Source organism: Pituophis catenifer, unplaced genomic scaffold (genome assembly GCF_029215685.1).
Source record: "Pituophis catenifer annectens isolate HBS135680 unplaced genomic scaffold, rPitCat1.0.hap2 SCAF_1, whole genome shotgun sequence".
Lineage (NCBI taxonomy): Eukaryota > Metazoa > Chordata > Lepidosauria > Squamata > Colubridae > Pituophis > Pituophis catenifer.
The window spans coordinates 20,875,873-20,903,124 of NW_027256881.1; the positions used below are offsets into that span (position 1 = coordinate 20,875,873).

A 27,252-nucleotide genomic window follows, 5' to 3' on the forward strand; every position below is an offset into this window, starting at 1 on the left:
GTTGGAAGAAGATGAGCATGGTTGGAGGAAGAAACCCCAATGCTTTGCTGATGATAGCTGATGACACCTGATTACAACCCTGATAGCTGAAAATGTAAAGGATCTGCAAGCCCTCATAATGAAAGTCATGGAGCAAAGTGAAAAAAATGGGACTAAAATATAAAGACTGAACTAATGAGTACAGGTAGGACAGTCTGCCTTAGACTGTCAATGAAGATATTGAAGAGCTTCTGCATTTTAGGATCAACCATCAATGGCAAAGAAACAAGTAGGTAAGAAATAACACAACAGACTAGTCCTTGGGAGAGCAAAATCCTTGGAAAAGGTATCCAAGTGCCATGATGTGTCTATACCTACAGATATCAGAATTGTGCAAGCCATGGTACATTGTGACACTAAGGAAACCAAGGTTAAATTTTGAAGAAGGATACGAAGATCTCCCTCTTTGAGGAAAATTTGTTTTGCATTTGGAATTTCAGGGTTTTTTTTTTAATTGAAAAAGCATAGTTAAGTTGAAGGAATTGTTTTCATTTTTTTCCCATTGACCTGGGAATTGGGATACAGAGACAATTATATCCCTGCTCTTAAATAGAAACAACCATTTGTATTTGTATTAAAATGGCATAAAAAGCTTAGATAACTGAAGTTCTCCAGCATATAACTGAATTGTGGCAAATAAATGGATATTTGTCAGTTGGGCAACTCAGTCTTAGGACTGAGTTCCGTTGAGACTAGACAACTAGTAGGAGTTTCAGAAAGAGTAGCAGGAAATAAAACATGAGGATAAACAATGCCCTCCTGGATCCAGCCCCTGCTTTGTTGCCCTTCTCTGAACCGTCTTTAGCTCCTCTATACCCTTTTTTATGCCTGGCAACCTGAATTGCACATAGTATTCCAGATGCAATCTTACCATTGATTTCTATAAGGGCATTGTGATACTTTATTATCTAACATGCTCTTGGCCTTTTTTTATAGCAGATGCACACTGTGTTGTTACCTTCGCTGAACTGTTTACCATTACTTTCCTCATCAGTCACTGCTACCTCTGATCCCATTAGTTTTATGAATAATTAGTATTTTTGGCACCTGTATACATCATTGCACACTTGCAGTGTTGAATGACATCTGCCACTTTGATGCCCAATATGCAGAGATCCCTTGGAGATGCTTGCAGTCTTTTATTTTTACCACTGTGTACATTTTAGTGTCATAAGCAAACTTGGCTATTCCACTAGTCATGCCTGATTCCAGATCATTTACACAGGTTAAAAAGCAAGTCCTGGGACAGAACCCTGGGGAAACCCCATTACTTACATGCTCCATTTAAATTTCCATTTATTCCTATTCTTGTTTTCTATTCTTTAGCCAGTTGTTTATTCACAAGAGTCACTGTCTTTTTATTGCATGGTTATTAAATTTACTGGAAAGTCAAACTCCTACCCACAAGTTTATTAACACCCTCAAAATTTTTTAATATTGTAGTTAGGCAGAAGCTTCCCTTTAATGAAGCCATATCAGGTATCCTTGAGCAAAGCTTGTCTCCAAATGTTTGACTATTTAATCTTTAATAGCAGTCTTCCCTGGGATGGACATTAAGCTAACAGGCCTATAATTTTCTAGATTTTCCCTTGAGCTCTTAAAAGTTGGTGCTATGTTAGCCATCTTCCAGCCTTCAACTACAGAGGCCGAGTGTAGAGACAGGATGCATATTTTAATTAGAAAGTCCACAATCTCATCTTAAGCTCCTGAATAACCCTTGGGTGGATGCCACTGGGGTCTGGTGCTTTATTTATTTGTTAAATTTATTTGCCGCTCATCTCACCGTGGGGCTACTCTGGATGGCTTTGTTGAAGATCAGTTTGTCAATAAAGCCTACCACAGTTCTCATCACCCCTATATGGCTCATTTCATCTGATCCCCTTCCGGAGAATTGGGTGTGCCCCCGTTTTTCTCCTGTGAAGATAGAAAATAAAGAATTCATTGTTTCTCTACAATCTTTTTTCATTTGAACCACACACAACTAAAATCAATATTTTAAAGCTATACAAGCTATTTCTATTATGGTAGTGAGGCAATGCTTTTGCACCTCACTTTTCATATTCAGTCATGGATAAGGTGTCCAGGGGATTATAATAGGTGCTGGCTTTCCTATGCTATAACATAGGAGAACAAAATCAGTTGCTATGAATTTACATAATTCTGACCCCAATTGCACAAATTTTTAGGTATGGGAATTGCAATCTGCAATGAGAAACTGTCACTTTCTCAGATGAATGCAACTTTTTATAGGTTAGAGGTTGCCCTTGATTTTTAAGCAATGTATTGAAGGTCAACCCTGAAAATTGGTGGGTCAGAACAAAAACATTTGATAATATATGTACATGTAATAACAATTAAATGTATGTCTGAAATATATTTAGTCATTTCTCCCACCTATTACATTAAAAATGCAATTGGATAATAAACTGAAAATCTATGGCTAAGATTTTACAGGGCAATGTGTGACCCTCAATTTGTGCCTTTCTGATCTATATAATATCTTGTTCAGCCAATTTAAATTTGGTTGCTGCTTTTGGCATTTTGCAGGATTCATAGCTAGTTAAAAAGTATACGAAAGACAGAACTACAATTCTTAAAACTTCCAAAAGTTAAAACCCAATACGAATGGATTGAAATATTTATTTAAAAATTGAACACACACATGTAACATATTATACAAAGAAAAATGTATTTAATACAATAATTAAAAGTTTTCTTGGAAAGAAAAGAGCTGGCTGCCTGGGTCAGTTGTTGGAGATTGGGCCCAAGGTAGCATTTTTTGTCATTTTAAGGAAAACTGTTCTAATGGAAGTTTGTTCACTACCACCTGCTCAATTTAGGAAAAGTTAAAAAAAAACAACCAAGAGCAAGCACTGAGGAAATCACGTTCTAGCACAACAAAACCGTTCTTATCCAAGTCTCACATTAAATCACTCTTAGTTTTCTTCCTTTTTGTCCTCCACATGCATGGCCAGTCAGCCTGAAAACCTGAGGTAGTTGGGGAGGGCACCAGACGTCGAAGGGATGTCCCTGGAAAGGCTGAGCAAGGACATTTCAGCGCCATAGGAAATGCCTCATGTGCTGTGGCAACAGGATAGTACCTGATGTTTTGGAGCGAGGCAGACAGGCAGCTGATTGGCCTCATTCAAGCTGGCGGTGGGAGAAGTGCTATTTGGTATTTGGGCTGCCAGCCATATGGCAAGGCGACCTGGGGCATAACAGGCACCAGTATTTGATAGGCTGGTTGGCCTATGCAGTGCTTTTAGGAAAAGAACTTGGGGTGGGGGAGAAGAGAAGATAGGTGGACAGACCCTTTGAGAAAGAAGAGAAGCCCTAGGTCTTTTGCCCCCTCCCCAAATGGCAGTGTGCAATAGATAAGCTTATCTTAGTTGGGAGACAGAGTTAAGAGGTTGGCAAGGAGTTGGGTATGCCAAAGGCCATGGCAGCTCATTCAGGAACGAGATTTATGAGCTTCTCTAGTTGAAGGCAAAGCCAAAATGGCCTCTAGTCTCCATAAAATAGCTGATACCAGACTCAGTAGCCTTCTCATGGCTTCCTCTAATGTTGAACTTTCAAAAAACCCCAGGTCCCTTGGCAGCACCTGCTAAACATAAGCACCACTTCGGAGGCATTTTAGGCAACATGAGTTAGCCAAATTATTCTACTTGGATCACATCCTGAAGGCCCCCAACCATATGTCTGACATACATCAGCCAGCTTGCAAAAATCAGGTGTAAGGCAGCCCTACCCAAAACACCAGAAAGATACATGGCTTCAGGCTAATTGCCCCATCTGAGATATGGAGCAGACTTGGTTAGATTGTTCCCTCAGCAGTCTTGCTTCACTTACGAGACGATATAGGTTTTGCTGCTCGTTTTTCTGTTGTCTGGCTGACAATGGTACTAGTCCACACAAGTATGATGGGAGTAAATAAAATGTTCCGTATCTGAAAACCACTAAGACAGCTTTGACTAATCTAATGCCAGACTATAGATGTTCTTCACTCAGGACTTCCTTTGGTATAACATTTTGCCTGATGCTGGTGGAAGAGCTTAGTCCTCAGGCCCTTCCCTATACAGCAAAAGAAGACTGAAAGGAAATATCCAATTTATAGGCAACAGCATCTTTATTCTTCTTTCTTCTGCATTTTCTTTCCTTAGAGGCTCACAGTGATCATGAGGTGCCTGAGACAGCTGTCATGGAAGGCAGTGGTATAGAAGGCAGTGGGAAGAGAAACCACATCATCTATAAAAGAATCCAGTTCACCTTCCAGGTGGCACAGCTGCCTAGTGCTACTGGTCATTTTTTAGATGGTTGAAGGAAAGCTAACAAGCTGTGCTGAGGTCATCTGGCTCTAGGCAGCTTCTGCTTTGCTCATGGAGTACAGGTGGTCAAGAGGCCAACTGGCTGGTATGTGGACTAACAGCTGGTGCCCCTAACAATTGTCAAATATAAAGTCAGTTCCTTGGGCCCCTTCAGCCTCTCTTCCCCACTAGCAATTCCTACGTCTAGATTCTCAGTTCTTTATTGCTGCTCAAAGCACAGTGAACTACTCTGAGGCAATGGACAATGTCCCACTTTGTTGGAGCAAGGCAGGATGGGGCAGCAGAATGAGAAACGAAGAAAGTCACAGTTCCTGAGATGTGGCAGACCAGGTTACATAAACCCTTCTTCTGTAGAGACTGAAGTGGCCCTCGGAGAGACTGGTACCTTTATGTGTATAGATAGACTCAGACTTTTAACCAACATCCTGCCACCATCTTGGGTCTGAGAAAAGGCAACCAAAGAGAATGAGCAGCAAGATCAGCACTATCTCTGGTATGGTATAGAGCCAAAGTTAACAAATCAGAGGCTGTGCAAAATAAGGAAGTGACCTGGGAAGAGGCAAGAGGAAATCCAACTCTGCAGAAATGCTGTAATAGACATAGGAATGCAGGATTTGTGTTTTATGGCTATGGCAGGGCAATACTATGGATACTATTGTGGCTAGGAAACTATTTTTCTCCCCCACAGCTTTGCTGCTCTCTTCTTAGTCAACAGAGGACCCTGCAGGGCCAGCCCCAAGTATGAATGCATTGTTGATGAGCACAGGCTTTGTGGTATATTCAAATGAGTTCATCATTCATATTCAGAAGTAGTCACACCAACTGAAGGGTCTTCTTCTCTGCATGCTTTCTCAGAGATTCTAATCTGCTCCTGAAGAACAAGAGGAACAATGATCATTTCAGATCTATCAGAAATTATCTTTGTTTATGTAGACAAAGAATCCTAGCATTCAGTCACAATCTACTTCATTTATCTCCAGCTTTAGTTTACATAAATAAAAGTCTGACTTTATCTCATCCCATGTTTATAGGCCAAGTTCAAGGACTCAGTCTCCGTGCCTGTTAACTTGCTCCTTGTTATGGTCTTGGAATTAGAGATGTTTCGGATTGGAATGAATTATTTCTGGATCTCTGCCCTGTGTCATCTCAAAGTGTTCTAGTTCAAAAAGCTAAGGGAGAAATGCCAATAATGTTCCTTTTCCTCTTAATTTCCACAATATCAGCGGAGATAAGAATTGCAAGGACAGCTAAAGCCTTGCAACTGAAGAAGAAAACTTGTGTCTGAAGCAATAAATGAACCCTTGTTTCTGGAGCCAATATATGAGCTTGTGAATCACCCAGTCAGGAAGACAGCTATCAGATCTTACTTACCATTCTCATCCCAACCCTCAGCTACGCCTCCCAGCTCATAGTGCTTCTTACGGAGCTCACCCAGGCGCTGGCGTTCCTTCTGCAGTTGGCTCTCCAGTTCCAAGACTCGGACCTAGCAGGAAAGATATTACTTTCCATAGTACCAGGCCCTTTTCTGACCCCTTCCTATACTGTCATCTTGTCTCTTCTCCAATTGGTCAAGCATTCTTCCTTCTGTTACTTGCCCACTTTACCTGAGAGTCCATTTCTTGCCGTTTGATCTGTGTTAGTGTCATGTCAGAGAAGTCCATGCTATCTGTAGGGGAATATCTCACTATTATTTTCATTAAAAGGTGCCATTCCCCAGCCCTTCCCTCAATTGGCTGAGGTTTCTTGCCACATAGCTGGCAAGCATAATTGTGCCAATGGACCATAAGCCACTGGATGAATATGAAAAGTAACTGTATTCAGAGAGAGCTAGAGATCTTTTACCACTCACCCTTATAAAATTACTTCTCAAAAAAGGAAAGGGATTTTTGCCATCTACCTGTGCAGTGAAGAAAATTACCTTTCTCCTGTATTTGTGATTTTCCTGACTTAGTGGAAGCCACTACTCTGGCTGTTGCCTGATTGACTCCTCGAGAGGCAATCTGAAGCTTGCTGAGATTTACACTGTCTTTGTCTGCTTTTACCTGTGAGATCAAATGGGAGATTCAGATAATTCTTTCCAGGTGAGAAAAAAAATTATATGGTACAAATGAGATAAAAAATAGACATTCCATAACATGCGCCTTCACAGAAAATTCAAAACCTATTAAAAGAAGAAAAAAAAAGCTCTTGCAGACAAAGATGTGCGACAGACAGGTACTGAAAATAATATTCAATAACTAATCACAAGCATATGGGATGATATTATGGCAATACCAGGGAGATAAATCCACATCCTGACCAAGAACTGGAGGTTGTCCATGACTTTGTGTACCTCAATTCAACTATATCCGATACTCTCTCTTTAGATACTGAGCTGAAGCGGCCACCACATTTTCCAGACTTACAGAGTATGGTTCAATAAGAAGCTGACGGAACATACAAAGGTCTATAGAGCCTGTGTCCTGAGCACACTCTTGTACTGCAGTGAGTCTTGGACCCTTTACGCACATCAGGAGAGAAAGTTGAACACCTTTCATATGCACTGTCTCTGACGTATCCTTGGCATTACCTGGCATGACAAAGTTCCAAATAGCGCAGTCTTGGAACGTGCTGGAGTTTCTAGCATGTATACCAGTGGTGGGTTCCTCCTGGTTTGGTCCGGTTCGGCCGAGCCGGTAGCGGTGACAATATGACATCACCAAACCGGTTCTCCCCGCCCTCCCACCCACGTTATTCTTACCTTTTATTTGGTCCCACCCCCAATCTATTGCTGCCTCCTGAGTCCCAGCTGATGGCTAGAGGGAAAAAAACTGTTTAAACTCTTGCCGCGGGGCTTCAAAGGGCCGTCCTACAGCTGATCAGTGTTAAAAGCAAACAAATGAGTCGGGTCGTAAGTGCGAGGACTGGTCGTAAGTGCGAGGACCTTCCAGAAATGACTCTGACCAGCTAGCCATGCCCACCTAGTCACATGACCTCTAAGCCACACCCACAAAATAAGCCATGCCCACAGAACCGGTAGTAAAAAAATTTAGAACCCATCCCTGATGTATACACTATTGAAACAGCGATGTCTACGCTGGCTTGGGCATGTTGTGAGAATGGCTGATGGTCAGATTCCGAAAGATCTCCTGTATGGAGAACTAGTGCAGGGGAAGCGCCTTAGAAGGAGACCACAGCTACAATATAAGGATATCTGCAAGAGGGATCTAAAGGCCTTGGGAATGGACATTAATATGACTGGGAAACCTTGACCTCTGATCGTTCAGCCTGGAGGCTAAAGACGTAGCATGGCCTCCTCCAATTCGAAGAGACACTTGTTCGGCAGGCTGAGGCAAAGAGGCAGTCCTGGAACCAGTGAAATCTGGGGGCTGGGCAGGGGACAGAATGTATCTGCCCTCACTGTGGAAGGGATTGCCACTCTCGAATTGGCCTTTTTAGTCACACCAGATGCTGTTTTAGGACCTCTTTCCAGAGCACGATACCATAGTCTCTTGAGACTGAAGGTTGCCAATGAATGGCAAATGATGGCAATACCATTATCTAAAATAAAATGACAAAAAAATGCTTCTGTCCATCCCAAATTCCATGTTTTCAAGATACCCAAATTGTGTTTCCAGAAAACTCTAATACAGTTTTTATTCAACAAATTTCTTCAATTTTGGCAACATCCAGAACATGGGGATTTCTACTCACAGAATGTCTGTCATTATAACCATTAATGGAAGTTCTGGAGGTTGGTCCTCACAACTAGAGAATGCCTAGTTGTGGAAGGCTACTCCATAGAAAACGGTTATAGCGGGGAATCCTTCCAAAGATTGGCATGGAGTTATAAGACCATACTGTAAGCCAAGAAACCATCAGAACCAAATTTCTTCAATTTGTTTCTGACAATAGATTAAAAAAAGAAAAGAAACTATTGCATACTAATGGAATAGCTTGCTCCCAGGCTAAAAGTCCTTTGATGTTCAAGAAATGATTCCGTCACCTATCAAAAACTCATTACTATGAACAGTCATTAATTACATCCTCTAGCACCAAATTTCAAGGGTTATCTCTGTGAAAAAGCCTACCTTTGAAGCAGCAACAAGCTGAGCTGTGCTTGCTGCAATTTCATGTGAACAAACCATGAGTTCTTCAAACTTCCCGTTCCCTTGAACTACAAGGTCAGCAGCATCTCTATGGAAACAAATACAAATGAACAGTAAATCCTTTTCTTCTACTCTTCTAGCCATGACTCAAAGCAACACTGCACAGATGTTTGTACATAACGTGAACAGCAACATGACAATGCCACAATTGGCTGGGACCATGCTGCAGAAACTTACACCATCACCGTTGCTCCCCAGCCTACAGCTTTGGAAGCAGAAATCAGGCCCTCTGTCCAACGGGAATTTCTGGCATAGAATTCTTTGGGGGATGCTGCTCCCTGCAGAAGAAAAGGAATTACATCTAAGTGTTATAAGTGAAATATAGAGAGGCAACCAGTTTAGTGGCTAAGGAGCTGGGCTAGAAATGAGGAGACTGTCCTCCCTTAGGCAAGTACTTTGGGCCAGTGCCTTTCTCTCAGCTCCACCCACCTCACAAGGATGATGTTGTGGGGAAAATAGAAGTATTTGGTATGTATGTCACCTTGTGTTGACCAAATACAGATGGGATAAAAATCTAATATAAATTAAAATATTAATAAATACTTAAATCTGCCACCCAATCTTATTACATGATTCAATAAACGAACAAACAGCAGGAGGTTTCATTCGCTCTCTCTTTAAGCAAGAATTAGTATGTTTGCCTGTCTTACCTTTAATCAGCACTACCATAATTGCTGATATATTTTTTCATAGAAATATGTTGTAGTCACAGTAGAGCACAGCAGGTGGGAAGTGAAAGTTATCCTGTTACAAGACTGGTACAGACTCACCCTTCCACTCTCCACAATCTCTTGTTGGAGATCCTTGGAAGCCAACACCAAAACCTGAATGGCCTGCATTAAATCTGTGCAGGACCCCAAAATCCTGCAAGATACAAAACCAATGGTAGCAGGAGAAGACAAACAGAGTAATCTCACTGTAGGATTCCCAAAAGCTTTTTTCTGATGTTTTTGTGCGCCTTTTTGCATCACTTTAGTAATGCAATTAACACAGTTTCCATTCTTCAACTAGAGTGACAGCAGGAGGCTTATCTTTTCCCTTCTAGAACTTTGTATCCTAAAAAATGCAATTGGTAAAGCTGTGTATATGTGAGTGGGAAATGAGCTGGTGATGTTTTTAAAACTCTCTGCTTTAATCTATGGGAAGTCTGCATTTGTTTGACTTTTCCTTGGTGTCCCAATGATAATATAAGAAGGAGGTTGCACATGTGGGTCTGCAATCCATTACACAAGCACACAAATAAGCAATGCTAAATGGACAAAGCAATACAGCCCAGTTTTCAAATACTGTCGATGCCATGTGGGGGAAAATTGCATGGCAGATGTTGCCATTCTCCCTCTCACCCAAATTTTCCCCAACATTTAAATTCACCAGGTTCAAACTTCTTTATAAACGGCAGGAGATAACTAGCATCTGAAGGCATCAGTGCCAGCCTTTAATACCAACCTCTCGTTAACCTCAAACTTGACTCCTCTGTCCCCTGCTCGTGATTTGTTCAGCATCTCCTGTTTTAACAAGGGGGAGAGGTGGGTCAGAGTTCAGATTAACACATCCAATATCTCAAACAATGGAAAATCATTTCCACTTAAACCAGGGGTGTCAAACTCGCATAGTCACAGCAGCGTCATGTGACATATCAAGACTTTTTCCCGCCTTTGCTAAACCGGGCGGGAGGCGGAGCCAGCACGAGATGCATCTGGCCCACGGGCTGCGAGTTCGATACCCCCGACTTAAATCTTAACCCCAGAATCCATTCTTCCAAGACATGGAACTGCAAATAAACTCCCAATTTCTCAATCTAGAAATTCTCTTTCTAAAGTAATTTCACATAAGGGCGTGGGGCAGAGTGAGAATCTAACATTTCAGCATCTCACCTCAATCCTGGCAGCTGCTATCTCAACGGCGGCTGCCGTTGCTGCCATCTCTTCATCGACCAGATCCCCCAGTTTCTCTTCCTCAACATCCAGGCCTTTGGGCCGCAGATCCTGCAGATTGAAAGATAATGCACAAACTGATCCTCTTTTTCTCCTGTTCCTCTTGTCTTCACATGAATCTTCCTCTGTAACAAAAGAGGACCTCAAAACTCCCCAAAGAGAGATTTCTCTTCAGTGGCTCACTGATCTGGATAGCTGCCCCTGGATCAGACAAGGACTCCTGCTTCTCATTCTTCCTTATGTCATGAGGTATCCCACCTGTCCAATTGAAGTGATTTGGTTGAGACAATTCCTGACAGCAGCGCAATCAGCACTTTCCAAGGTAGCTTTATCTTTCAGCATTCCCAGGTAGTGCAAGGTCTCATTCCCACATTGCTTGCTGGTCTCCAACAGCACTGGAAGCAGGCAAGAAAAGGATTATTCTCACTGGTATGACCTAGAAGATGCTTATATCTCTCTCCCCCTGATATACATAGATATGGGTATGTGTGTATATGCATACACGCATGTAAGCATGCAATCAGCAAGTGTGTGTGTATCTCCCCAGTCTACAACAACTCTGGCTAGCATACAGTAAATCATTTCTGATATATAATTAAAAACACAACATCTGGAAGAACAACCATTCAAAAACAATAGAACACACAGGACCCACCACTCAGGACCTGAGAAAGAAGCCATGTTTTTAGAGGTGAACATGGCCAGGGTGGGGGCCAGATGTTTCTCAAAAGAGATGTTCCAGAAGGCAGATGCTATGACAGAGAAGGTATGTTTTCCAGGTTCTATCATGCAACACTGCTTAATGGAAAAACCTGAAGCATGCCAATTCTACCCAGTTTTACAGGCCTGTAAAAAACAATGGAAGACAGATGGCCCCTTAAATAATCAGGCCCCCTGCCATGTATACTCACAATCAGCAGATTCCATGGGGGCCATGTGTGATGTGGCACTCGCCTGCAGAATGGCATCACCAATCAGGTGAGCAAAAAGAGGCACACATGATAACAAACTGCTCACATCTAGATGGAAAAAAGGGAGCACGCAAATTAAAGGAACGTTAACAAAACCCTGAACCTTTTGAACCAAAATGGATAAGGGTGAAACACATGCTCACCAAGGCTTTTTAATGCCACATGAATGACAGTGACCTATGCTTTTTTCCATTTTCCATTTTCAAAATGTTACAGACAAAAGAGTCCAGCAATTCAGGAATGCATTAATTGTGTATGTTGTCAAGACTTTCTATCTGCATGCTTGCTATGTACACTGCTGTTCAACTCGTGTAGTTATGAATGTCTCACCTGACTGGTCAGAAAGGTATTGGCTACATGCTTCCTGTAGCCGCTCCACACATTCAGAAGCTGCACGGGTCCTTGATAAAAGGTAATCTATGCAACAACAAAAGTATACATTACATAAGCTCTTCTAAGAAGTATAACTTGAAGCACAATTTGATGTGATATATATATATATACACACACAACTATATCCATTTTTAAATTAAAAATTAGACATTTTAGTAATGAAGGAAACAGCAACTGGCTCTACACGTCATTTAACCCTGCCTGCTAACCTGCAGAGCTTGTGCTACTGATATGAGTGGGGTCTTCGAGTTGATTGAGAGCATCCTGTACCATCTGTTCAGCCTCTTTCACAGCACACTGAAGGAGCACAAATTGTTTGTCCAGGAGCTCCTGCTGAAGAGCCTGTGTGTTGCCTTCCTAAGAGCAAATGAAGAGACACAGTGATGCAAAGTATCAGTGAACCATGTATGTCTTCTGTTGGGACGGTTTGCAAATTAAATTGATTGTGGTTGGTGAGGCTCATAGAAGAGATAGAATTATACAATTGCATTTAAAACAGGGGTGAAATGCTCCCGGTTCGGACCGGATCGCCTGATCCAATAGCGATGGCGCCGGGTGGTTTGGAGAACCGGTAGCAAAAATCCCTGCTGCCGCCCCCCCCCCCCCCATGCCCAGCTGAGCCGTGCGATCATCAGAGGCTTTTTCTTTTTACTTTTAAAAGCATTTTTTCTAAAACCTCTTTGGCCGAAGAGGTTGTAGAAAAAATGCTTTTAAAAGTAAAAAAAAAAAAAAGTTGGCCATGCCCACCCAGTCACATTCCCCCCCCAAGCCATGCCCACAGGACCGGTAGTAACAAATTTTACATTTCACCACTGATTTAAAATTATATGGAATGGAATACACATTCCATTCACTTCACAATAGGAAACGGGACTAAAATATTGGTGCATTTCAAGACTAAGGCTCAATTAGTCAGAAAAATCACTAGAAGGTTAGAATGTTGAAGAGACTATTGGTGACCATCTTCTCTCCTGGGTCTGGAAAGAACCTAAGATCCCAACTGAGAAGAGGGTGAGAACATTTCAGATCTTTCCATGGTTTGAAGGAAAGCTGGTTCTGGACTCTCTCAGTAACATACTATCCATGTAATCACAGCCAACTTACTGTTTCCCCCAAGCGGTTCTGCAACTCCTGGATTGTCTTACTGCTGTATTCCTTTTCCTTTTCAAGTGAAGCCTTTAACTGCTGTAGTGCAGCTTCCAAAGCTGCCATCTGCTGATCACGCTGAGCCATGGTCTCAGTGAGAATGTCTTTCTCTTGCTTCAGGACAGCCAGATGAGTGGTGTGCTCTTCTTCAGACTAGATAGGCAAGGGAGGAGAGTGAAGGAAAAATGGAATCTTCTTTTCCCTTGGAGTGTACCAGTTCCAAAGAAAGCATACAAAATGGCAGCCATAACTCTATTTATCTCCAGGGATGCCATTGGCTATTTGCATTTGGTCCTCTCTCTCCAACTGAATCATCTAATTTTCTATTTCATTCCACATGCCTCTGGTTTTTGTTTCTGCTCATTTCTACTCTTCAAATGGTTGCTGGGGTCCTGCTCTTTTACGGCTATATTTATCACAGAAGGGTAAGGAAAGACCCACCTGTGCAGTGGAATCAACAGTGCTCTGGAGACATTGAAGCTCCTGTTTGCTGGCAATGAGCTCTCTCTTCAATGTTTCCAAGATCTCTGCCTGTTCCTGTGTCTACAGAGAAAATGATAGGAGCATCAAAAAATGATTGTGTGCTCTTCTCAAACAGCTCCCTCTACCATTTTCTGATATTCCTACCACTGTCATCCTACATTTCATTTCTCTTCCAACAGAAATGACGATCCTTCTACTTCTCTTGGCATCTTCTTACCTTTCGCTGGGCTTGCTCACTCAACCGCTGAAAGGAGTCCTCAAGCTCTTTCTTGTCACGCTCTGTGTCACTTTGGACCTGTCTTGCCATAGTCACCTGCTTGGTGACTTCAGCATTCTAAAGGACAGAACAGGAAGGCAAGGAAAGAAAGAAAGGGAGGTTTTAGCCACTGGCCATCATTGTCCTAATAAAGTGGAGTCCTCCTACCTTATGGGACACTCTGAAGGGAGTGTCCAGTTTGGCCTAGTAGTTAAGGCATCAGGTTAGAGACTGGGATACCATCAGTTATAGGCCTGCCTTAGGTATCAAAGCCAGCTGGATGATTTTGATCCCATCATTCCCTCTTAATTCAACCCACCTCACAGGATTGTTGTTATGAGAAAAATAGGAGGAGGAAGGAGTGTTATGTATGTTCGTTGTTTGAGTTATTTATTAAAATAATAAAGGCAGAAAACAAATAAACAAACTTCTCCTTGCCTCCTCACCTCGTAAAAGTTTTGGGGGGAGTTCTAGCAACTCTTCTGGCTGGAGCACATGTGCCATGATGAAGATTCCTGGAGAAGCCTAATATTCAACATAGCTTTTTCTTGAGTCCTTTTAATTTCTGATTAATACTTGGAAAATTTTGCAGATCTCTTCAAAATGGCAGGCACACCAAATAATTTTACTTAGCCCAGTTCAAAAATATATTCCTCCTTCTTTCCATCTTTGCCTGACTGTTACTTTTCTAGACTATCTTGAACAGATTTAATTGAAACTGTAACTGGTTGTCTAAGTGAATGAAAAATATATTACTTAGTGTATATTTCTACAGAGGATGGCAAAGAAGCATATAGCTGACCCAGACAATCTCAAATCTCTTGTGTCAGTATGTCAACTGTTAATAAGGGTTTAACCTTAACTCATTTCAAAGGCTTTTTGCTTTGCAATCAGTGAATAATCCTATTTCAACGTGCAGAGCCAAGCAAGATGACCCCTAGTTTTCTCTTAGCATTGAACAATGGAGGGAAGTAGGAAAGCATTACCTTGCGCAGGAGATCTGCATGATTCTGTACCAGCTCACTGTACTTTTCCTTTAGCTTCACATAGCGTTGCTCTGTGGTTTGTGCTTTCCCTATAACAGAAAGAGACAGGACCTGGCCTGTGACTGAAAGGAAGGAGGGAGGGAGGATCACTTCCTAACACAAGCTGAGCCAACCACCTCCCTCCAGTGCAGCTCTCACTTCAGCCCAAAACTAGGGAGGACTGGGGCCTGGGCCCTTTTTCCTTCAGCCCCTCTGCCAAAGGAATATCTGAATAATCCTCCTCTCTCACATCCTCCAATTCTAAACTGGAAGATCAATTCTAAAACTGAAGCCCTGCTTCAGAACAGTTTGAGTGCCACATCTGGATAGCCCAAAGAAAACTCACTGGGAACTGATTAAACTCTTCTCTGGGATGGTTATTATGGCATTTTCAATCCAAATACAAGTCCTGCTTCTATAAACTGAGGCCAGGCAGCCAGAGTGAACCAGCTTATTTGTTAAGGAGGCTGACAGATTATTAGTCTGCCTGTTTTAGTACATTCTGAAATGTTCCTTAAAAATTAGAGCCAAAATAGGTATCAATTAGTTTGCTATCATGGTCTATGTGACTTCTATAAGAAATTAATTTTAACTGCTTTCTAGTAAAATGACTGTTCAGTGAATGGGCCACATATCTGCAATTTGTGATTGATGTCTAAACTGCAATCTTTCTATCTCTGATGAAAAAAGGCCCAGTTGTCAAATTTTTTCATTGCTTACTCTCAATCTCTGTCAGGCTTCGCTGGGCTTTCTCTGTGTCCTCGTGCCTCTTTTTCCATTCATCCAGTTCTGTGTGCAAGAAGTCACTCTCGTCCAGTGCCTGCTGTTTTAGGTGCTTCTGCTCTTCCAGCTCAGCTTCCAGCTCACTGATACGCCCCTTCAGCTGCATCACCAGGCGGTGACTCTACAGGTACCATGTTTAAAGAGAGGGTGAAACGGAAAGATCACTGAGAAAACCTCATGGTATTGAAGCGATTACATTGTTCTGGCTATGCACAGTTAAGCACACACCACAACAAATATATCAAGACTGCATATCAAGTTGGAGCTTGGTCCTTAACTTTGGACTCTGCCACTATTAGTTTTTTAAAAATGACATTCCAAAACTTTCTTTTTAGAAAGGCTGACAACACAGACAAACAGAAAAAGGTAACTACCATCAATATTTCTGGTTACTGCTTTGGAACAATGGTCTGTGAGGGAAGTCTTAACATCCTAGCAGTATACATGTAGGCTATCAATGGTGCTTTAAGTGATAACAAATGCAAAACACCGTATTCTTAGCCTGCATACCTATGGATCAATTCATCCTGGTCTAATGTAATTGAGAGCAGAGAAGGTTAAAAGGAAATACCTGGCCCTTGCTTCTGATTACTATTATGACAGCAAAAATGAAAGTCTATCTTCAGTTCTAGCTTAAGTAGCATTTTGCATTTCTGGAATGCTTTATGACTTCTTTCTGTATATTAAAGCAAAGGACAGCAGATCCCTCTTTTCTGTATCTCTTGGGATTTTGTATTTTTCTGGTTTTTCTACATACTTTCATCTCCCAACTAGAGTCCAAAGCAAATGTGAGTTTCTGTATTTGGGCTTAGAAAAAACATCCCTGTAATAATAGACTTTAAAAAAAAAATTACCTCAGCTTTGAAGTTCTTGAGTTCATCCTTAAGGGCGTCGAGTTCTCTGTGCAGCTGTTCAATTAACCTGTCCCTGGAAGGAGGGAGAAACACTTGGGCAAATTGGATATAAATATTTTTAAATTGGATGGGAGGAAAGCAAAGTCAGACCTCATGACTACATGCAGATGAAGAAAGCAGTCGAATTATTAGCAATAGCACTTAAGACTTATGTACTGCTTCACAGTGCTTTACAGACCTCTCTAAGCAGTTTACAGAGTCAGCATATTGCCTCCAACAAGCTGGGTCCTCATTTTACCGATCTCAGAAGGACGGAAGGCTGAATCAACCTTGAGCCAGTGAGATTTGAACTGCTGAACAGGCAACAGGCAGCCAGCAGAAGTAACCTGCAGTGCTGCATTCTAACCACTATGCCATCATATTTTAAGAAGAGGTTCTTGATGCTTCAAAGTAAACACATTAAGTTCTCTGTCAAAGGCAATAAAGCTTACAGATGCTTGGCTGTCATGCTATTATTTCCATCACAATGCTCTTTGTGTGGGGATTTAGAGCATGGCCAGTGCCAGGAATACTGTGCAGAAGAAAAAAAATTCCACATTCTGAAGCAAGAAAACATAAACCCAAAAAGAAAACAAATTTCTATATTAATTTGTACTTTACAAACATATTCCATGTTGCAGAGAGGAACAGGGTACTTATTTGTGTAATTATATTTAGAAATTACTCCCATCCCAAAAGGAGGTCTTGCAATTGTCACTGTCCCATACATAAAGCAGAGATTATGAAGATGTTTCCTGGTAAGCTATTTTTGGTGTTTTCATTGTATATGAAAAAGTATCTGTTCAGCAATAATGAAAGTAAAGTTTCCTTTTAAATTAATAAAGGGCATAGTAAGAAATGAATAATAATCACTCACTTGTCATCCTTGGTCATCCCATTCTGGCTGTTAAAGTTAAAGGGATCATTGCTGAAAGAACTGCCAAAGATGTCATCAAACTTATTGTCAAAGAGACTCTGGAAGATAAGATGGAAGCAGTTAGCTTCATGAAAAGATAAACTTGCCTTGCACACCATCCTAACTCAAGGAAAGAGGGACTTGACTTAAATTTCAGGGAATTTTCAGTAGAGTGACTAATCAGAAAGAGAGGGTGGGAACAACAATTATTGATACTGAAGCATCAATACTGGAGCTCAATTTACAGATAGTGGAGAGCAGGCATTGTTTCTAAATCAGCAACCTGGAAGATAATCTCCCCATTATTTTGTCACCAGGAAAACCATTCAAATCCACTTGATTTCTCCACTCTGCTTCCCCCCCTTTTTTTTGAGAGAGAGAGAGAGAGGGTAATCAGATCTTTTTATTTCATAGAAAACAGCTCTCCATCTATTACCCAAAGCAGAAAAGCCTAGAAAAAAAAATCTTAGCACTGATTTTCCAACTCTTGAAAATCTCTGTCAACAAGTCAGGCAAAGGCTGAATAGTGACAAAGTTTGCTAAACTGAAATACTATTTCACATCATCATAACCAGAACAAATACCTTTTTCTTGGGATGGGCCTAGATTTTCTATTCTTCAAAGGAACTCTGCCCTTCCGCTCACCTGCTGTGAGGAAGTTTCCATCTCAACAAGATCCATGATGGGTTCACTGTCTGGGGATGAAGCTTCCAACGGGATGACAACAACAGGACTGATGTGTTCAGAGAGTGCTGAGGCCCGCAGAAAGTTGGGGGGATTCTAGCGCATGGAATGAAGAATGATACAGAACTGTTGCACTGAAGAAGCATATCGCATATACTAAGACAATACTGTAGTGCCCAACGTTATTCCTCATTGCCCATTTTAGCATTCCAAAACTACTTGTGGTTGGAGAAAAAAAACCACCTTTGCAAACAGATTTGCACCTAATTCATTTGCAATTATATACCAGTTAATTTATTCAAATTTTTGTTTAGATTAGCTGCTTAAATTATAGACTCTCTGACTATTAAAAAGCAAGGCTGTTTACACTAACCACAAAGAAAGACTGCAAATTTATGAGATTATAAACTGATTTACGAGGGTTGTAGAGGATTGTAAAACTGTGCCCTAAACTGCAATAAGACACTGAAGATTCTATTTAGCTGCAATTGTCCCTCCACTTTCTTCTGTGGATTACAAACTATAAAAACTACAACAGGAAAGAACCTCTTCAGTATTATTAGATTACTAATTTTCTATAATCTTTTACACTAAATACAAGATAATATTTCATTTTTTTACTCTCAGTTGATACTATTTTTTTTCTTTTCAGCTGAGATTTTACTCTTCATCTTTTATTCATCTGTCATTTTTAATACATCTGTGGGTTACAAATTATATCTAGAGAGCAACCTCACTTGCATTTAAGTTCTACTGCAACATTAGCCATAGGAAGGACCGAAAGGAAAACTAAGAAGTGCTTGAACTAAGGAGAAATTTCCTGACAGTGAGGACAATTAACCAGTGGAATGGCTTGCCTTCAGCAATTGTGGAAGCTTGATTACTGGAGGTTTTTAAGAAGAAATTGGACAGCCATTTATCTAGAATGGTATAGGGTCTCCTGCTTGAGCAGGGGGTTGAACTAGAAAACCTCCAAGGTCCCTTTTATTCTGTTATTCATACATCCAAATGTCATAGTTCAGTTATGACCAGTGATGGGTTGCTCCCGGTTCTGTCCGGTTCTTGAGAACCGGTAGTAAAAGCGGCGGGAGGCTCCACCCACCCGCCCTGACGTCATATTTGGCAATCTGCGCTCACTCCTGTTGCGAAACGGTAGTAAAGGTAAGTAGAACCTGGTTATGACATACAGTTCCCTTAAGTCATAGCTGAAGCAGCCTCAGCATAGACACTATGAACAAAAGCAACTTTATGGATGACATTTACAGAAACTCATGGGTCCTCACCTCAGGCAGCTGTGGGATCTGAATCAGCCTTTTGAAATATTGCAGGTTGCTGGAGCGATAGAAGAGATCCTTCAGCCTGCAAAATTTAAGGAAAGATACATTAAAGTCTAGCAAACTTTAAACAATTATCTGGGCAGTCTGTCAGACTCAGAGGGAAGCAAAATGAAATGGCAATCCAGAACCAGGAAGGTCATTCAAGGTCAGAGAAGAGACATTAAATAGCAGCAATGAAGAAATGATAATGCGAAGCAATTGCTGTAGAGGCATATTGACCCATCCTACCACTCACTGTAATATTTAGATTCGCAAAACAACTCATCATACTCAGCAAATAACAGCACTGGGCCCAATGTTGTCCTATCGATAGAATTTTGTGTTTATTTAAGCTGAATCCAAATTTCTGGGAATTTTTTGTACTAGATTCAAGATTGTTTAGAAAGCAGCCAATGGAAAAATGAATTAAATCCATAATATACAAAACAATGTGTGTTGGACTCTGTGCATTAGAGTGGGCGGTTTTTTTTTTTGAGTTTTTGGTGTTGTATTTGCATCTATGGCTGTTATTCTTATTTCAGTTTCCACCTGTCTATTTATTTTGCAGGTTTGTTTGTTTGTTTGCTTTTTTAAAATTATTGTTAGCTCCTCCAGAAACACTTGTTTGAAATGTGTGCAGTCATATAAATTGAATATGTGCATGCATATGTCAATAAATAGAATCATAGAATAATAGGGCTGGAAGGGATATTGGAGGTCTTCTAGTCCATCCCCAAGCCCAAGACAGGAGAATCTATTTCATGCTAGACAAGTGGCTGTCCAATCTTTTCTTGAAGACATCCAGTGATGGAGCACCCACAACTCTTGGGAGGCAAGCTCTTCTATTGATTAATTGTTCTTCCTTTCATGTGGTATAAACATAAATACTATAGCATATGGCAATGATGGCGAACCTTTTCGGTACTGAGTGTCAAAAAGGGAGCATGCGTGCATCTGGGCTGCAACCCGTAAGAGGAACTGCCCAGGGCGCATGCGCCCCCCCCCGAAAATGAACTTCAGCTACTGAACTTCCGGTGTCAGCCAGCTATTCTTCCGGGTTTCTGGTGCGCATGTGCACGCAACTATCAGTTGGCCGGTGCACATAGTCACATAGGAAAATGGAAGACCAGCTAGAAAATCTAGTTTCTGGCACTGCCGCATGCAAAAAAGCCAGCTTGATCGTCACACGCATGTGCACGCCAGAAACCTGGAAGAGGAACGGGTGATGCCATCCAGGCGACATGGCTCCGCGTGCCACTTCGGGCACACGTGCCATAGGTTCGCCATCACGGGCATATGATATAAATAGATATTGCTCTCCCTCTTTCATAATATTATAACTAAAATCACCTAATGAGATTCAAGTAAATTAAAAGCCTGAGTGGCGCAGCAGACTAATGCTACTGTTAAAGGTAGTATTTAGCTTCCAGCTGCCTGCAATTACTGCGAGTTCAATTCTCACCAGGCTCAAGGCTGACTCAGCCTTCCATCCTTTCTAAGGTAGGTAAAATGAGGACCCGGTTTGTGGGGGCAATAAGCTGACTTTGTATAAAATATACAAAAGTATGAAGGCTATTGCTTAACGCATTGTAAGCCACCCTGAGTCTCCGGAGAAGGGCTGCATATAAATCAAAATAATAATAATAAAAAAGGAACTGTAGCTTGAATATCAGCTGTCACAATCAACAACCGTAGGTGATCATTGCCCATATATCCTGCTTATAGTTTTGTACAAATCCATAGTGGATTTTTACAAATCCACCAATAGCGTTTCTCTTGGGTTCTTCTTTGAACATAACTTGAACCCAAGGCCTTGCTCAGTTGGAAAAGCCCTAGTAAACTCAGCATAGGAATGAAACTTCTAAATATGAGTAAGAACCACTATTTCTTGGTGAGCAGTTAGTGTTGTCTTATTCAAACATAAAAGAACAAAAGCATATTGGTATAATAATATAGTTTAGAAATTAAAGCAGAATTGTCATTGACAAATTCTAGAGGGATGAGCCCACAATTCAAATATAGTTAAAGAATACTATTTGTTTAAAAAGGAACAGAACTAATAAAAATAAATCCTTGACATGTCCTCCTTAAACATCCAAGTAAATTTATATGGCAGCACTGGAGAGAGTGTCTAGGTTAAAATAAGTGGGGAATGAATGAAGTCATTGCTATCATACTGATATGCCCAGTTAAGGATAAGGTATGGAGGAAGCATTTCAATAATGCTTTTGAAAATCTTTCAAAAAGATATAACGTAGAAGTGCTAGAAAATTTTAATTATTTTGACCAGTTGGGAAACACTCTGCCAAGTTTGTCCCTCCAGGAAATTCCTGAGTTGCTTGTTAATCATTTTCTATTTTGGAAAATAAAGAATCAGCTATATTTGTCCTTATGCTAATACGGAAGTAACAGAAATATTGTAGGAAAGTGACCATGTAATGCTGGAGTTCTTGATTTTTAGTAGAACTAAAAAGAAGTATAGGAAAATGTGGACTTTAATAAAAACAGCAGTCACAAGTAGAATTAGAGAAACTAAATACGAAAGAGTTCAAGATATATGAGAGGTTCTAAACATACTAGAAGCATAATTGAAAATACTAATCCTATTAAGGGAAAAAATAAGGAAAGAAACAGCCAAAAATAATATTGAAACAAAAAAGGACACATATAGGAAATGAAAAGGAGGTCAGGTCTCTAAGACATAACCTAGAACCATAAAGAGGATGTCAAGAAAGTGAAATCACAGAATAAGCATACAATTTCTTATTTTTATTAGATCCTATAAAAATAAGGGGGCGGGGAGCCAGTTTGGCATAGTGGTTAAAGCATTAGGCTAGAAACCAGGGTATGAGTTCCTAACTTAGGCACAAAACCATCTGAGTGACCTTGGGTCAGTGACTTTCACTCAGTTCTAGGAAGAAAGAAATAACAACCACTTCAAAAAATCTTGCCCAAAAAACTGCAAAGTACTTTAGGGCTATTGCCAGGAGTCAAAATTGATTTGGTACTACCTCCCCTCGCCATCACTGTGAGGGGAGGGAGGACCCAGGGCAAACAGGAGAATTCTATACCTCTCTGCTGCTTGAAGATATAGTACTAATCCTACTACAACATCTTTTAAATTAGACTTTGATGTATCTTTTATGCTTTTTAATCCTGTGTGTACTCCACCCTCCTTATATTGGGGTATATGTGTCAGTGGTGGGTTTCAAATTTTTTTACTACCGGTTCTGTGGGCGTGGCTTGGTGGGCGTGGCAGGGAAAGGATTCTGTAAACTCTCTATTCCCTCCCTACTCCAGGGGAAGGTTATTGCAAAATCCCCATTTCCTCCCGATCAGCTGGGACTTGGGAGGCAGAGAATAGATGGGGGCGGGGCCAGTCAGAATTTTTACTACTTGTTCTCTGAACTACTCAAAATTTCCGCTACCGGTTCTCCAGAACTGGTCAGAACCTGCTGAAACCCACCTCTGATATGTGTACATTTTAATCTTTTTTAAAATAATTTCTTTAAAATTGCTGTTTGTATCCCACTCTCCATATGCTGGTCAATGACCAAAATAAAGATATAACTTCAAGGCACACATTTGTTAATAGAAGATAAAAACTCCTAACTGTTGATTTGATGGCTATAAGGAGCTGAATGAGGAGAAAACAAAAACACAATCAAAATGAGAAGTGGGGTTGATCAGGGGACTTGCTCATCTGGGAATTAGTACGCAGCCTATTTTGACAGGTCTGATTCCTTCTGAAGACAGTTCAAAGGAGATTCCTTAATCAGATAGTGCAGGCCTGTCAAACTGGCAGCCCGCAGGTCGGATTGATCACGCACAAGCCACGCCCACCCCTACTCCGCAACGGCAAAAAAAGTCATATGTCACGTGACACAATCGCGTTTGACACCCGTGAGATAGTGCTATGAAAGAGCATATCCACACCATCAGAATTTACACAACCCATTCCCTCACAAGGCAATTTGAAATTAAATGCATAGTCAACATCATCCTCAAATCAGCATCAGCATCAAATTATGCTGAACATTTACCAATGTTTGTGGTACTTGTAAGTTGGATGATCACAGAGAACATAATCCAATGAGTGCTCTCCCTTTTTCCTTCTAGCTGACCAATAGAAGAAAGTAAACGATATTTTTAAATTGGTGTCCTCTCCCTGAATTACCACGTCTTGAAAAATAAAATTCTCCTTACCATATCACACAAAAAGAAATAAGCCTTCCTTTCTATGACCTCTATTTTTTTGCACATATTATTTATTTATTTGGGACATCTGTATGCAACATATCTCACAATTCTATTTATATACATTTTTATGGTCTGCCAAAATAAACCAATAACTCTGAAATTGCTGTGGAGGGAAAGTCAACGTCCTTGTGATTTACAAAGGTGGCAGGACAGCAAGCAGCAATTTTTCATCCAGGTACTTGGCTATGACCAAGACTGCACATCACTCTGCCAATTGGGGGAGGGAGGGTATAAGTATTAGATAATGCAAAAATGAAAAGAGATTGGAACAGTTTTAGGAACAGGATGCTGAACCTCTATGGGGAAGAGTAGCTTTATGGCAGCTGCTGTACAACGTGTAAGTTGGACTCAGAAGCTAGGAGTAGGGGATAGTGATAGTCCAATGATAGTGTTACCAATAAGAGTGCATAACTGCAACAGGAGATCCCTGGAAATTTTGTGATTCAAAAAAAAAAACAAAAAAAACCCCCTGAACTCAATACCACTTTACACTCAATAACCAAATATAGATAATATCATAAGTATAAATCAGATCTTGTATGGCTTCAAAACATCAATTTATTAAGGACCATTGTTAACATCAATGGTTCAAAACATCAGTTTGTTAATACACAAAGATTTGTAGTATCAGAAAGTAGAAAGTAGAAAACTTCAAATCCAGGGGCCAGAGTGTGTGTAACACGTTACACCTTCCGATCAGCTGGGACTTGGGAGGCAGAGAATAGATGGGGGTGGGGCCAGTCAGAATTTTTACTATTGGTTCTCCGAACTACTCAAAATTTCCACTACCAGTTCTCCAGAACTGGTCCAAACCTGCTGAAACCCACCTCTAATCCCCACCTGTTCATGTGATCAACTGATATATTTACAATGATTGCAGTGTCCTGTGGTCATATGGTCACTTTTTGCAACCTTCTGGCAAGAAAAGTCAATGGGGAAATCACATTCACTTAAAAACCGTGTTATTATCTTAGCAACTGCGGTGATTCACTTAACAGCTCTGGCAACAAACAAACAAAATGGGGCAAAACTCATTTAACAACTGTATCCCTTAGTAACAGAAATTTTCAGTTCAATTGTGGTTGTAAATCGAGGGGTACCTGTAATGGATTGCTAGAGAATTCATTATTCTTTATCCAATTTATTCAATTCTTTGGATTGCTAGGGTAGCTGAAGCAAGAGCAGGAATTATCTTGAAATGGAATAATGCTGTGTTTTAGTTCTGATTCTATGTTTAGTTCTACTTTTCACATAATATTTCCCTAAAATTCTCTCATTCTAACACCTTGCATCCTGCAAAGTTGAGAACTGTGTCATATCCAATAATCAGACAGAACATCTGACTATTTATATTCAGTGGGCTGAATATAAACAGCCTATTGAATTTACCGTAAATGCATAGTGACCACTTTCCTACAGACATAATTTCTATTCCCTCCTCATCTCAACAAACAACTCCCCCCCTCTCCACACCACTCACTTTTTGAACTGCTCCAGGAAACGGTCTCTGTGGCCTTGGAGTGTATCAGCTGGGAGACCTAGAGAAAAGATATCAAGAAAGAGAGTGAACAGCAGAATATTTGGATGACTCAGCTAGCCGTATCTGTGTGGACATGCAAACAAGAGAATCAGAGGGGCCAGGTGGCATTGCCCAGCAGCTGTGACCGACACAGAGCAAGACTTGTCCAAGGAACTGAACACTGAAGGGGAAACACACTAGCAGCATGGATTATTTCAATTATCTTGACAGGATGGATACATTACTAATGTCTATATAATGCCTGTCTTTTCAGGTTGCACAATGCCACAACGGATCTTTACATCCTTTGCCTTTAAAACCCTTTCTCTTCAGCTCATTATACCTCATGTTCTAAGACACTCATAAGGATTGAATGAATGATTCCCATCATATTCAATTACATCTTACTTTATCATCTTTCCTCTGCCCTCACTGGAATTTTTTAAAAAGGGAAAGAAACAAATCCAATATGGAAACAATAATACTGTGAGACTGTGTTTCTAAAATATGTTTGTGAAACAATTTCAAGATTAAAACAAAACCAAAATATTATGAATTAATATACTATTCCCAGGACATTTTTACTGTATAGTAATACAACCTTGTAGGTGATCAGATGGAGAGTGTCCTGGTCATCCTAATTACAGTAGCTAAAAAGAATGAAAGTGGTGATGGAATTCAGGCCAAAAAAGGATAGATAAATTTGTACTTACAGGAGTGTAACTTGAACAGCAATTTTACTGTGTAGTCATAGAGGTGGCTGCAGTCTAGAATGACCTGAATCAGAGGGGCCAAGCGGCACTGCCCGGCAGCTGTGACCGACACAGAGCGAGACATGTCCAAGGAACTGAACACTGAAGGGGAACCACACCAGCACCATGGATTATTTCAATTATCTTGACAGGATGGATAAATTCATGTTCTAATCACGGGGAGGAGGGGGGAGGAACCCTCCAGAAATGCCATAATTAACAATATTCTAAAGAGGGCCACAGAGTAGTCATAACAAAAGTTAACAAAGTTAAATTTGAGGAAAATTGCTCCAAAAAAAGAGAGTAAAAGGTTAAAGGTGAAGTTAAAAACAAGGGAAAAATTGACTTAGGGTGTTGCGGGGAGGAGGGAAAGAGCTAGAGATCTTATGGCGCCTTTACCTCTCTGCAAATGTTAAAGACACTTGTTTTAGCTGTCAAAGCCCTCCAAAACAAAATACATTGGGTCTCAATTATACACTTGGGGTACACAAACAGGTTAATGGATAGACCCTGGGCCACCCAACCTGCACTCGAACAACTGAATGTACATGACAAGGAAAGCAAGAAATGAGAACACGAATACAAAAAAAAAAAAAAAAATCCCACAAGGGCCTGGAAATTATGCAGCACAAGGAGGGTCCAAGCAATGAGCAGAAAGAGCTTTAAAAATGGCAACCAAGAGCAAGGATTTACTGACACTAAAAACTGAAGAACTGATTTAATTCCTAAACGGTTAAAGACAAGAACTAAGTTACAAGATGTTATTACAACATTTTTCATAGTTCTAAAGAACTATCTACAGTAAAGGTAAAGGTAAAGTTTCCCTCGCACATATGTTCTAGTCATTCCCAACTCTAGGGGGTGGTGCTCATCTCCGTTTCAAAGCCGAAGAGCCAGCACTATCCGAAGACGTCTCCGTGGTCATGTGGCCGGCATGGCTAAATGCCAAAGGTGCATGGAATGTTGTTACCTTCCCACCAAAGGTGGTCCCTATTTTTCTATTTGCATTTTTTTACGTGCTTTCGAACTGCGAGGTTGGCAGAAGCTGGGACAAGTAACGGGAGCTCACCCCATTACGCGGCACTAGGGATTCAAACCTCTGAACTGCTGACCTTTCAATCGACAGGTTCAGTGTTTTAGCCACTGAGTCACCACGTCCCTCCGTCTATAGTACCAGAGAGCAAAAGCCTGTTTCATGAGATTCAGAGTGCTAAGTAATTTGCAGCGACAGTTGTTGCTCAAGAGAAAGATTGAAAGAATGAGGAAAGGGGCAGACATTGGCCACACATCAGAAGTAGGTAAATTCTATGTCATGAACCAAGATACACAAGGTACCCCTCTTAGTAGCAGGAGGAGACAGAGAACAGGGGAAGGGCCTTTTTCCCAGCCTGAAGCCTACTTGATAGTCT

The 27,252-nt window shown here is 40.8% G+C and overlaps 1 protein-coding gene across 1 annotated transcript in view; it reads right to left on the reverse strand.

The window, feature by feature from the left end:
* Positions 1-2,675: 2,675 nt before the first annotated feature.
* HIP1 (huntingtin interacting protein 1) overlaps positions 2,676-27,252 on the reverse strand; it is a 34,316-nt gene continuing 9,739 nt past the window's right edge. The window contains exons 7-30 of the mRNA XM_070932131.1: positions 25,805-25,945; positions 25,053-25,110; positions 19,280-19,355; positions 17,958-18,092; positions 17,274-17,371; positions 16,358-16,430; positions 15,441-15,624; positions 14,682-14,770; positions 13,657-13,773; positions 13,398-13,499; positions 12,915-13,109; positions 12,020-12,167; positions 11,748-11,834; positions 11,358-11,465; positions 10,705-10,841; positions 10,387-10,497; positions 9,959-10,017; positions 9,283-9,376; positions 8,690-8,790; positions 8,435-8,540; positions 6,283-6,406; positions 5,969-6,030; positions 5,736-5,847; positions 2,676-5,235 (exon numbers count right to left, since the gene is read on the reverse strand). Coding sequence (XP_070788232.1) covers positions 5,225-5,235; positions 5,736-5,847; positions 5,969-6,030; positions 6,283-6,406; positions 8,435-8,540; positions 8,690-8,790; positions 9,283-9,376; positions 9,959-10,017; positions 10,387-10,497; positions 10,705-10,841; positions 11,358-11,465; positions 11,748-11,834; positions 12,020-12,167; positions 12,915-13,109; positions 13,398-13,499; positions 13,657-13,773; positions 14,682-14,770; positions 15,441-15,624; positions 16,358-16,430; positions 17,274-17,371; positions 17,958-18,092; positions 19,280-19,355; positions 25,053-25,110; positions 25,805-25,945 — 2,528 coding nt within the window. The 3' untranslated portion in view covers positions 2,676-5,224. The remainder of the gene's footprint in view (positions 5,236-5,735; positions 5,848-5,968; positions 6,031-6,282; positions 6,407-8,434; positions 8,541-8,689; positions 8,791-9,282; positions 9,377-9,958; positions 10,018-10,386; positions 10,498-10,704; positions 10,842-11,357; positions 11,466-11,747; positions 11,835-12,019; positions 12,168-12,914; positions 13,110-13,397; positions 13,500-13,656; positions 13,774-14,681; positions 14,771-15,440; positions 15,625-16,357; positions 16,431-17,273; positions 17,372-17,957; positions 18,093-19,279; positions 19,356-25,052; positions 25,111-25,804; positions 25,946-27,252) is intronic.